The sequence below is a fragment of the Paralichthys olivaceus genome, chromosome 12 (genome assembly GCF_024713975.1).
Source record: "Paralichthys olivaceus isolate ysfri-2021 chromosome 12, ASM2471397v2, whole genome shotgun sequence".
Taxonomy (NCBI): domain Eukaryota; kingdom Metazoa; phylum Chordata; class Actinopteri; order Pleuronectiformes; family Paralichthyidae; genus Paralichthys; species Paralichthys olivaceus.
Window position 1 is genome coordinate 16088926 of NC_091104.1, and position 12213 is coordinate 16101138.

Below are 12213 nucleotides of genomic sequence, written 5' to 3' on the forward strand. Positions count from 1 at the left end.
GGGCGTGCATCACAATCCCAAGAACCACCGATGGGTGCGTCTACCATCTGACGGAGTTCCCAAGTGTTATAAAATGTGATGTGTCCTCAGATGGCCCAACTTATTCAGCAGGAAACAGATATATCAAATTTAAAGTTATCTTCATAATTATTATATCGTCATATTTCTACCTCTGCCAAGGAAGTTACCGATTTTATTGAAATATGGTAGAAGGATGGGATGTGGGACACGACCTTTGACACAGACCTGGACAGAAAGAAAAAACTCCAGGGAGCTTGATGAAATCATCAGGAGACTGATATTTGTGATTGTGTGTAATTTGGTGCAGCTCCTAAATAAAAATCCAGTTGTAGTGAATTTAAATGTGGTTTCTTGAGGGGACTGTTGGGCCTTGCTATGTGCTCTACTGAGTGCCATTGCAATTAAATGGATAGTTCACCCCAAAAGAAAAATTCAGTGAATTTTCATTTTTTAACTATCCCATTATAGACAAGATAAATAATGAAAATCTGTCTTTATTTAATAACTGTGACGATCACAAGCCAGTGGTGACAAATAGAAACAATCAGAACATTTCATTGACAGTCACTTGACAGTTTGATTAGGATTCTTTGAGCCCTTCTCCTCCTGCTTCTTTGTTTTCTTCTTTTTCACTTTCTTGGTTTTAGCTTTACCCTCTGTCTTCTTGGCGTTGAGAGCCGGCCGGGATCTGGTCAGGGGGTTAGCGGTGGGGCTCAGTTTGCTGTGGCTCATTTCTGGATCAGAGCGTATCCCCTGAGCGGAGATAGACTTGCATGGGGAAGAGCACGGGGAGTCATCCAGCAGGTTGGGCTGGGAGTAGGAGCGCATCGCCAGAGAAGTGGTTGGACGGTAAGACGCACTGCCTCCTAACATTGGCAGGTGGACATGCTCGTTGCTCAGGTTGGTGACAGAGTAACGACTGCTGTTGGACATGACAATGTGGTGCCAGGAGCTGAGGGGGGTGGCAGAGAACTGCTGCGGGCCACTTGAGTCCTCCTTGGCAGCACCTGGAGATATGACTATGGAGCCGTGGGGTGTCACTGCCTCCACGGCCTTCTGGAACGTCTTGAGGATGCGGTCGCTTTTTTGCTTTTCTTTCTTCTGACGGGACTCAACCTTCCTCAGCTGGCGGCGGTGATCCCTCATCATCTGTTTCCTGGTATCTGCCAATCCCCTGCACAGAAACATCAGATACGTTTTACAGCACTGCAACCAATTTACTACAGCTCCTCTGTGCCGTATACACCATGTTTTTGATCAGGACGATTTTGCAGCTCATAAGTAAGACACACTTTTTTCTGTGTGCTGGAATTTAAAGGCACCATCTTATGGTAAAATGAAACAGCAGCACACTGTATGTGCTCACCTGTAGTCCACCATCCCTGTCCTGTCACGATCAAGTCTCTGAATCAGCTCCTCAATCTGGTATCGATCCAAAGGAATGCTTGATTGCTGTCACAACAAAAAAGTGAAGGAGTTAATACTTTTTCATGCAGTGCATCAGTGAATTACTTGAACTTACTACAGGATTGTAATGATTTGTTCCGTGCTTTATGCCAGCCATGATCAGCATCAGGACACAGATGTGAACAGGATTGAATGAGACCTCATCATGGATGATTTCAGAGGACACTCTCATAGTATTCTGTCACTGAAATCCACCGGTGCACCTCTTAATGTAAATGTCACTGATTCATATCGCTGCTCAGTAAATCAACAATTATTGGGGAAAACCTGCACGGCCTTCCTGAAGTCGGTGACAGGGACTCGCATGGTGCCGTCTTTGTCTATGTTCCTGAAGAAATCCCACAGACGCAGCTTACGTTGGTCCAGATAATCCTTTTGAAAAACAGACAATTATTATTAAACACATAGAGACAAATTAGAGATGAAGATGCGGCTATTTGACAGTTCATCTGAATTATTGTGAGTAGAACATTTGTTAGACGTGAGAAATGTGAGATTACAATTTAAAACAATAGAACATAACCATTTCAGATTTTAAGGTCCACTCATTTTCATTATGTGACTACACAGACCTGGATGATCTTCATTGGATTGACACGTTTCGGCGGCTTCTTAGCTATGAAGCCCCCCACCCCTCCATACTGTACATCCAGACCAGGATGCTCCTGACACGTCACCTCCAACAGATGCACAAAGTTCTCATTTACGAGCACGTTCTGCTTGGTAAAAAGAGAAAAAGGGGAAATAGTGCAATATTTGATTAATATTGATAAAAACTCAGCTGTGTTCACAGCTAATTTGACTTGTTTGTGATCAAACGAAAATCAGTCTCTCACACTCATGTTTATCTCCTCCAGGGCAGTTCTAGGTGTGTTCTTCACCACAGTAACCAAGGCCAGTGCTCCCTCTACTGTTATAGAGTTGTACGCCAGCTGCAGGAGTTTAAGGATTAAAGCATCATATTACAATGCATCTGCAGCCATACTGATCATGTGTGTTGGCTTAATACGACTTTGTCCACCCACCAGCAGGACTCGGAGTGTGTCATTGTACTCCAGGCCTCTGCACAGCATGCCGACGCTCTCGTTGGTGAGCCGGTTGTTGCTGAGGTTGAGGTGAACCAGGGTGCTGTTGAATTTTAGGGCCTCTCCCATGGCCAGGGCGCCTTCATTTCCAAAACCATTCCATGATAAGTCAAGGTGTTTTAACATCATATTCACCTACATATGGATCATGTACAGTACATGTGATCAAATGTTACATATGAAGTCAGTGATGACATTCATTTCTTATAGAGCCGTACTTTGAGTCCTGCAGATAAAGCTACAGCCCCTTTCATTCTCAGATGATTCCAGCTGAGGTCCAGCACCTCCAGACCTTCATTGTTTGCTGTAGAAATGGACATTAAGACAAACTTATATATACATACATATTCACTGTGAAAGTAATGCAATGCAATGGATCACATTTATAAAGACGTTAAGATTGGTGAATTTTTACTGTACCTAACATCTGACCCAAATGTTCACCTCCTTTTCCACAAAATTCATTATGGCTCAGGTCAAGTTCCTTAATTCTGGAATTGATCTAAATGGAAAAAGATTTTCAACATGGTTTAAAAAAAAATAAAAAATAAAAAAGCAAATAAACCAACAGGGTTTGTTAGAGCTGCTTTAATAACTTACCAAGAAGGAATCTGCAAAGTATTTAGCATCATCATCAGTAAATCTATTACCTGTTGGGGACATTTTATTTGTTTAAATATAGAAAACATGCATAATAATAACAATGAATATAATACTTAGTTTTTTTATTATGATCATTTTATAATCTTCTGCTGAGTGGGTACATGAAACTCATTGTAACACTCCCAAGTAACCTCTCCCTAATATCATGTTAAATGCTGTTAATGTGCTCATTACCTGAAAGTTTCAAAGATTTTAATGAAATATTGTCCAGTAACATTTTAGCCACATGCTCGGCTCCTGCAGACTTCAGACAGTTGTTGGACAAATCCTGAACAATAAACAGAGGCTAGTGAGGATACAGTTGAAGTAAATGTAACCTGAAAAGCACTTGTGCCCTCTAGTTGTGGCTCTGCTGTCCTGCATACATACCAGATGCTGGATGGTGAAATTGGCCCTCAGCATTTCCACAATATACTTGGCTCCTTCAGCTTGAATGTGATTGTTTGCCAGTTCCAGAGTGTTGATGTGCATGTCGCTCTAAATAAAAACAGCTGCTTATCAGAAATTCTTAAGTCTAACTTCATAAAAAGGCTTGACATTTTAAACTTACCACCAAAGCTATAGCAAGTGCCTTGCATCCCAGAGGTCCCAGTCCATGGTGGGTGAGGGTCATGGTTGAAGAGTCAAGGTTTCGTATGAAGTAGGAGACCGGCACCACACCCACGAGCTTGCAGGCCTGCAGGTACACTTCAGCTACAGATGTCTCCTTGTTGCTCTCCTTGTTTTCTGGAAATGAATAACCCCATACAAAATGAATGTCACTCAATGGGCTCTTACAAAGAAGTAGTGCACATGTAAAAAAAACACTAACAAGTCATGTTATTGTGCAATCTTACAATTTTATCCAACCATTATGATTTATAGTATTTTATGTGGTATATGGCTTAAAGCATTCCAATAAGAGCAGTATTTAAAGTCTCAAAACATTTATCCAAGAATTGGATTTTAATGTAGCTACTTACCATCAGACTCCAAGTCTGTGTCAAACTCGTACTCCTCTCCTCGGGGCTGATCTGGCGACGGACAATCATCCTCTCTTAAGCAGAGGGACTCGAAAGACAATGTTGACATTGCATTCAGCCGTCACAGCTCATGTACTGTCAGAAACCATTTCCCTGACTGAAGAGGAACTCAGCTGGGGTATTTCCCTGTTAATATCCCTGTTTGTTCCTTATGGATTTGTGCTGTGAAATGAAATAGGCCTGTGGTGTCCAGCAGGTAATTCTACCCCTCTGGTAACGTGGCATGCATAGTGACATTATTAATGAATGACTCAGTGAAGCATGGGCCTTCCGGTAAGTGGACGATCCCCTCTACCTCCTGAGCCACAGCCAAAGGGAATCGATGTGGTTTTGAGCATTAAAAAAAACACAACCACATGGAGCTGGACGATATGTCCAAGAACGACATCAACTGTCATCTGACTGATTGTATTTACTGACGACAAAGCAGCTATGTGCAGTAAAATAGGAAATTGTGTATTTGATTGATTATGCAGATTAGCTTGTTCAGCTTGGTGAATTCAGGAGAAATCTACTGATGCAGACCGACAGAGGGTAAAACAAACACCATCGGTATTTTTGGAAGTTTTCTTTCCATTAGAGTGAAAGAAGACATGGAACCAAAATCTCAAAATTGACTAGTGCATGAAAAAACAATGTTTTTTCCTGTAGTGTCCTGCCTTAAACAGTAACTGCATCATTTTGATTGTAGGCTAATCATCCTACTAGTTTGTTGATTGATAGATCTTTATCAATACCTGACACAGACAACAGATCAAATGTGAAAGGAGGGAACTGCAGGTGGATTGCTTGATTGTTGATGGCAGTTGTATTACAGTTATTGGTGTATTCCACTCATCAGCTCTGACCACCACCATGAGGAAACCACACCAAGGACATTTGGCTCTGGCCCCTCAGACCTGTCACTGCACTAACAGCCTCGGTGCGCATGCGCGGACACCAGAGCACCATCATGATTGGCAGCCTGCTGTTTTACGCTCTCTACCCTCTGTCTCGGTACCTGACCGCCGGTGCACGCTCAGGTAACTTCACCTCACACACACACACACCTTTAGTGTTTAAACATGCACGTGTTGAATGTGTGTGTTCCTCCTGGTCGGCTAACGGGAGCTAACAGTTGCTAGTGTAACGTTAAGTGCAGCGCTCACTGCGCAGTTTCGTTGTGGCGTTAAAGTTGTATGTCACCGCAGGCTCGGTGTGTGACACGTGCGTGTGTTTGTGAACTGTGAGCTGACGTCTGTTGTTTGTGCCTCGTGGAAAAGTTCACGTGTGTGTGTGTGTGTGTGTGTGTGTGTGTGTGTGTGTGTGTGTGTGTGTGTGTGTTGTTGTTGCAGTGGAGCTAACTTTAGCAAATATATGTTGCACCTGTTTGCGAGCACTGGACGCCCCTCTGTGACGTCACAGCGTCGCCACATGGGAGTGTTGTGAAGCAGATGATCATGAATGAATAAATAGACATTTCACAAACTAAATACATGATCGATTTTATACCAGCTAAATAAATATGATTTAAATCTGGAATCTGATTTTACTTATTTATAATATATTGTAATTTGTCCTTGTGTCTAGAAATGTGCTGTGAAATTAAACCCTTACCTTTATTGAGGGGATTTCTGTGAGTTTAATCCCATACTTCAGGTATTTGTCTGAGTTTTAAGGTCCCAATATGGTCTTCTATGTCAAATAAGAGGTTGGGGAAGTTATTCCTCATTCTGCCTTTTGTGTGTGTATGTTTGGGATTTGCCTTTCAGGATTAACACATGTTTTTATTATTAGCAGTGGGACTGAAATATTTTACTGAAATAAGAGTATAAATTAAAGTAAAATAATCAGGCGTACTTTTCTATTAGAGTAAAAGTAAGTCCATGCTTTTAAATATACTTCAATTATTAACGGTCTACCACATCAGTATGGCTGAGTCTCGGAGATGACCTCTTCCAAAGCCATATTAGATGTTTCTTCACCAATGCAGCTGCTGCAGGAGGTGGCATGTTCTTATTGGATCAGTATTGATTACTTATAAAAATACATTTAAAAAAAACAGTGTGAACATGTAAAGCAATGCATTATAATATTACAGATTACAGATATTGGTTTCGTGAAGTAAACATAACATCTGACAATAAATCTACTTAACTAAAGTATAAATACATGAAGAATGAATCTGTACTTCATTACATCCCACCACAGAAGATATCTCACTCAACATGTCATTGTTTTGGTAAAGAAAAAGCTCAGTAATTTATTAAATTCATATAAATGCATCATTCTTCTTTCATGTATCTTGTTTCACAGAGGCCTCAAAGAAGGGTCTCCCTCCTGCAGTGCTTAATGGCAGATCAGTGTGGGATGGTGGTGCTGTCACAACCAGGAGGTTCAACCAGTCTCAGACAACCCTGCTGGACCAGTGGCTCAGCCCAAGCAGTGCGACGAAGGGAGAAACGAAAGAAAGGATGAAAGAGCAGCGCTCAGAAAAAGAAGATGATGCAGGAATCAACACAGACAAAGAACAGCCGGTGGCCGTCCTGCTTGAAGAAACAGAGGCTATAAAGACAAGTGAGAGCCAACAAGACAAAATGGAAGTTCCCAAGCAAGACGAGATCCATGTGGTGTTGTGTAGGAAGCAAAACACAGAGGATTCCACTATTATTCCAGCTGAGGATATCAGCCCAGAACAAAATCTTGGAGAAAAGTTAAAGTGCCTGCAAACAGATGACGGCACAGAGGAAAGGCCCTGTCCAGTGCAGGAACAAATCCAGATACACACCATGAAGGAGTCAGTTATCCCATCTGCAGATATCATACAAGAAACCACCTGTCCAGCACAGAGTTTTCCAAGCTTGGAAGAATCTACTGTCAATCAAATGACAGAGTGCTGGGATGAATACTATGTAGCTCCCACTGCTGAAGAAATGCATGATGGGACATGCAGTTCTAATCTGGTATTTGCCTCTCTGCTGTCTAACACTCAAACCCACCTTAAATTCAGCGAGCGTCAGGATGAACAAACTGGCTGGCACATCCCTACAGGACCCGGCTTGGCAGAAGTTGTTCAGTGTCCACTGTGGCAATTTCCTGCTGGGAGCTATTACCCTCCAATGGAGACAACAGTGCCTTTTGAAGGTGAGTCATAATTTTGATGATGTCAAAACATGAAACCTCTGACATTCTTTGGCTTCTTTTTTCTGTTATCCGTGCAACTTGGAAGGAGGTGAAGCTAAACCTCTACTCTACTTTGACTGTCAATTTTTTTTTTCCAATCGTGATATATCCACTCTGTTGAGATTTGTTTTTGTTCTGTTACCATCATTCCCTTCCCTAGACTTAATCCGTTACCTGGAATTTGAGTATTGGCTGATGTGGAATACCGTTCTCATATCAGTGTATTTAGAAATAATAACTTGTCTAATGTATTCCGAATGCTTGAAGAGATTAAATAGTCTACAAATTCTTATATTATGTAGTTTGGCAGTCATCACTGAGAACTAACACAAATTAATAGATCTAGGAATTACGTCTTTTAAATACCTGTTTGTTGTCTTCCACCCAGTAATGTGGAGAGTATGGCAGGAGATGGATGAGAATGTGCCGGCAGCAGAGCCCACCCTGATCCCCTTCCCATCCACAAAGACCTCGATGGACTTCACTGTCATGTCCTACAACATCCTTGCTCAGGATCTACTGGAGGCCAACCAGGATCTGTACGTACACTGTCCTCTAGAGGTGCTGGACTGGAGCTACCGCTGCAGCCTAGTCCTCGAGGAAATAATGAAATGGGCACCAGATGTGAGTCAAATGTTTTCCTGAAATCTAGTCTAGCTACATTTTATTTGATTTTTAGACATCCAGTAATGATTTGTGTGTTTGACCTCTTGTGTGTAGATACTGTGTCTGCAAGAAGTTCAGGAAAACCACTACCACGAACAGCTGTATCCAGTCCTGTGTGAGATGGGTAGGTCATCTGAGACAAATCAGAAGGGAAATCTTGTCAGGAGATATTGTAACACAGATAATATGTATGTTGTATTCATGTTGTCGCTCCAGGCTACACTTGTGTGTACAAGCGGCGTACAGGAACCAAGACAGACGGCTGTGCTACTTGCTATCGAAGCAGTTGCTTCTCTGAGGTATCGGTCACCTCTCTGGAGTTCTTCAGGCCGGACACGGAGCTGCTTAATCGGCACAATGTGGGCATTGTTTTGCTGCTTCAGCCATTGGTAACCCAGGGGTCTGAGACCAAGGCGAAGGGCCCGCTCCTCTGCGTGGCCAACACCCACCTGCTCTTCAACCCGAGGAGAGGTGACGTGAAGCTGGCTCAGTTGGCCATGATGCTGGCAGAGATCGACAGTGTGGTGAAGTCCTGTAAGGCCAAAGGTCAACAGTGTAACGTTGTATTGTGTGGAGACTTAAACTCAGTGCCACACATGCCTCTTTACCAGCTCATCACCACCGGAGAGCTCTACTACCAGGGTCTACCCACATGGACGGTGAGTCTGGAAAAACTCAAAAGAGCACCTGACGATAATCCACAGTCCTGCACCGGTCCATTTTTTCAAACCTTCACCTGCAAAGCTCCGGAACACACCCGACATGTTACCCCAAACTATTGCCATATTAAATCATCATATGAGTTACACCCTCCTTGTCCTCCTGTTTTGGTGGCTGAGTGTTCTTGGAAAAGTAAATGTAAATTGTCGCAGCACCTGTGCTCCTGCAGCTGTTGACATGTTTCCTTAGCAACGACTTTCCTTGCTTTCAGCTTTCAAAAGCAAATACTTATTGTCACTCTTTCAAACAGCAGAGCCACTGAGAAAATACTCACCACTGGCTATTTGTCTTTATGTGATTCTCGTACTAGCGAGTTCAGTGTCCGTAATGAGTGGAAGTGAACCGCTCAAATGTGGTGTTGGCTTTCACAACAATCTTTGTGAAAAATACTTAATCAATTTAATTACTGATTTCTCAGAAAAAGCATACCTCACTTCTCACCTGCTGATTTCCCACGTTTATTTAATTCTCACCGGCTGCCCGTATCCTTAAATTCATATGGATACATTTTTAGTTGTTACACAACTTGCATGTGCAGGACTCTGCTGTTATCAACATTTGTATACTATCTGAAAAAATATCAAACTGCTCCTACATCACTTTCTGTGGATCTTTTATTTGAAGTTTTCTTTAATGATGCTTCCAGTAATTCCTCTTTAACATTGTATGCATTCATCATGTCTTACAGATTTCAGGTCAAGAGGACCCGTCCTACAAAACCCATTGTTACAGATTGTTCGCTCCCCTTTGGCCCAGCTGTCTGGGAATCAACGACAACTGTCAGTACACCGCTGTCAACGACATGTTAGAGTGCAGGAGTCAGGAATCAGGTTTGAAGTCTCATTACGATTTATATGCACTATTAGTTTTGTAATCTTGACCTAAGGAGTGAATTTCAGTGTTTGAATCTTACAGTTGTTGCTTTGTGCAGGGAAATGTCATTACAGCCACGACTTCATGCTACAGCTGCGCTACTGTCCAGCGGCATGTGTCCGTCCTGTGGACCTGAAGCTGATCCCAGGCGTGACCGACAACACACCAGGTAGAGTTGCACCACACAAACAAAGCAACACAGTACAACACAAACCGATTTCCTACCAGAAATGTTTTATGTGTCTACTTATTGCGCACAGATGCTTCAAGGGGAAATCAGACGTATGATAAAAGGTCAGTGTACTTGCAGTTTTTTGTCACATTTGATGGATCAACAATGGCTGCTTATGGCTACTATATCAATGGATATTAGACATACATTTTGTGTTACAGTTTCAGACACACCATCACACATCGGTTAGACCTGGAGTCGGTCTACAAACACATTCTCCCAGGCTCTGGCTCCTCAGAAGTCACAACCCTGCACTCTGAGTTTGGAGCCACTGTCGACTACATCTTCTTCTCCCCAAGACGCATCTCGTCCTCTGACCAGAGAGGTAATGGGGTCATGTCACGAAACACGTTGCACCTCTAAATGAATAATTTGCTCTTTTAATTAACTGAGAAGTCTGTTTTTTGTCTTTTCCTTTAGCTGCAGAGGTCTCTGTGAGCTCAGGCCTGAAGTTGCTAAGCTGTCTCTCTCTCCTATCAGAGGACGTCTTGTGGTCATTGAATGGCCTCCCCAATCACATGTTCCCCTCTGACCATCTCAGCCTTTTGGCTAAATTTCAGCTGGACCTGAATGCTGCATGATGGGAAAAGACTGTGGGTGAACTCAGCGGGACAGAGGTCAGAGGATAAGCATATTTTGGATTTAGGTCTTGCTCTGAACACATTTGTTTTTTGTTTTTTGGTGTAAACCATTATGTGTGGTTCAGACAGGATCAGTTGATATTTGTGTTAAAAGAGTTCCTGTAACAATAATGACGATATTCAGTCGGTTTTCATCAGATGGTGAGACATGAGTGAGATATGACAAGTCATTAGTGCTGATGCAGTAGTTAATTTACAAAAAAATGAAGACAGTGATTGCTTGTGATAAAACACGAACCTCTTTGTTTTGCTGATAACTGTTTTGACAACATTTTAATTTATTTGAAACATTATTTTGAAATGAGAATTAGTTTTCTCTGATTATAAGTTCGTTCATTTTTGCAGAAGGTAAAAAAAACGGAATAAATATTTTCCATTAATTAGTGACCCTGTGAGTTTTGATCATGGGTGGCTGAGGCTCAAAAGGCTGAGTGGGTCGTCCACTAACCAGAGGGTTGGAAAACCTTGATCTCGTCTGCTATTTTATGATGACGAATTAGCCTCTGGGGGCAACGGCCGTTATTTTGGGGTTGACAGCTGTGCAGGCAGTGTCTGATGGACAAAGCGCTGTGAATAGTAGCACTGTGTGAATGTGTGCATGAATGGGTGTATGTGGCTTGTACTGTTAAGTGCTTCGAGTGGTCGATACATACACATACCATTAACCATTTTCTATCTTTACCATATTACAGACATAACATAGGCGCCTCCAGGCCTGAAATAAGAATGTATTCTTCCTCACTGCAGGATAATAATTCATCAGCTAGTATTAAATCTTTCACTTAGTGTTGATCTCCTTGGATTGTGACCTAAATGTTGGCTCCACCCCTTCCATCACGCTGAAGCACTCATTTTGTCAGGGCAAAGATCTGTGTGTGTGTGTGTGTGTGTGTGTGTGTGTGTGTGTGTGTGTGTGTGTGTGTGTGTGTGTGTGTGTGTGTGTGTGTGTGTGTGTGTGTGTGTGTGTGTGTGTGTGTGTGTGTGTGTGTGTGTGTGTGTGTGTTGTACAGAACATGGGAAGGCAGCAGGGGCGTCAGTACTTATTAAAAATACTCCTGGTCTCAATGGTCTCTCTCCAAGTAGAGTGAAATACAATTGACTAATATTATATCCGCATTTATGAATTCCTGTCATCAAATACTAAAAACAAATGTAACGGCTTATTGAATTAAAACAGGTGGTATGCTAAACAATAAAAATGTCAGGTTTTAAATAAAAAAACATGGGAATGCATCATGCCAATCGGTGTCCTCACTAAGATAGATGTACACATGTTTGTGTGTGTGTTTGTGTCTGGTTGATGCATGGATGAATAATTCATTTAGATAGTTGAGTGTCCATGCATGACAGAGCTCAGTATGGGAGCTTTGTGTTTTGTGCAGGCTATAGAATCTGTCTGTGCAGTGGTGTCTCATCAGTATCACATCTTTCACTTGCTTCTCACTCATTCCAGTCAATTTTCTGTATAAATTCCGTATATTTGTCATATTGTTCAATCCTCCATTACTTTTTTTTCTAATGCACAGCATAATCAGACTTTTCCTGAGGCATCAGATCCAAATGAACAAAATAGGTCAATAGGTTGTTTTTTTCCCCCTTGGGCCATTATGCCGTCTATTTCTATATTATAAACACTGCTGGTGTTTGTATCCTCCGCAGGA

The 12213-nt window shown here is 42.1% G+C and overlaps 2 protein-coding genes across 2 annotated transcripts; one reads left to right on the plus strand and one right to left on the minus strand.

Annotated features, from left to right (window-relative positions):
• Positions 1–444: 444 nt before the first annotated feature.
• LOC109627902 (leucine-rich repeat-containing protein 74A) lies at positions 445–4427 on the minus strand. The gene is made up of 13 exons (XM_069535289.1): positions 4199–4427; positions 3787–3962; positions 3606–3713; positions 3411–3504; positions 3174–3223; positions 2994–3075; positions 2792–2877; positions 2514–2708; positions 2325–2420; positions 2061–2204; positions 1756–1860; positions 1388–1473; positions 445–1195 (listed from the first exon to the last, which is right to left on the minus strand). The coding sequence occupies exons 1-13, from the start codon at positions 4305–4307 to the stop codon at positions 586–588; spliced, it is 1941 nt and encodes a 646-aa protein (XP_069391390.1). The 5' UTR covers positions 4308–4427; the 3' UTR covers positions 445–585.
• Positions 4428–5126: 699 nt separating this feature from the next.
• Positions 5127–11786, plus strand: angel1 (angel homolog 1 (Drosophila)). The gene is made up of 10 exons (XM_069535288.1): positions 5127–5280; positions 6554–7381; positions 7809–8044; positions 8141–8210; positions 8303–8745; positions 9495–9636; positions 9738–9848; positions 9940–9973; positions 10073–10236; positions 10332–11786. The coding sequence occupies exons 1-10, from the start codon at positions 5187–5189 to the stop codon at positions 10490–10492; spliced, it is 2283 nt and encodes a 760-aa protein (XP_069391389.1). The 5' UTR covers positions 5127–5186; the 3' UTR covers positions 10493–11786.
• Positions 11787–12213: the final 427 nt, after the last annotated feature.

Coding starts and splice junctions, on each gene's coding strand:
- LOC109627902 (XM_069535289.1), bottom strand. CDS start 4,307: ATGTCAACATTGTCTTTCGAGTCCCTCTGCTTAAGAGAGGATGATTGT. Junction 2,205..2,324: donor TGGAGGAGATAAACATGAGT/GTGAGAGACTGA, acceptor TTTACCAAGCAG/AACGTGCTCGTAAATGAGAA. Junction 1,474..1,755: donor ACTTCAGGAAGGCCGTGCAG/GTTTTCCCCAAT, acceptor TTGTTGTGACAG/CAATCAAGCATTCCTTTGGA.
- angel1 (XM_069535288.1), top strand. CDS start 5,187: ATGCGCGGACACCAGAGCACCATCATGATTGGCAGCCTGCTGTTTTAC. Junction 5,281..6,553: donor GACCGCCGGTGCACGCTCAG/GTAACTTCACCT, acceptor CTTGTTTCACAG/AGGCCTCAAAGAAGGGTCTC. Junction 8,045..8,140: donor TAATGAAATGGGCACCAGAT/GTGAGTCAAATG, acceptor TCTTGTGTGTAG/ATACTGTGTCTGCAAGAAGT.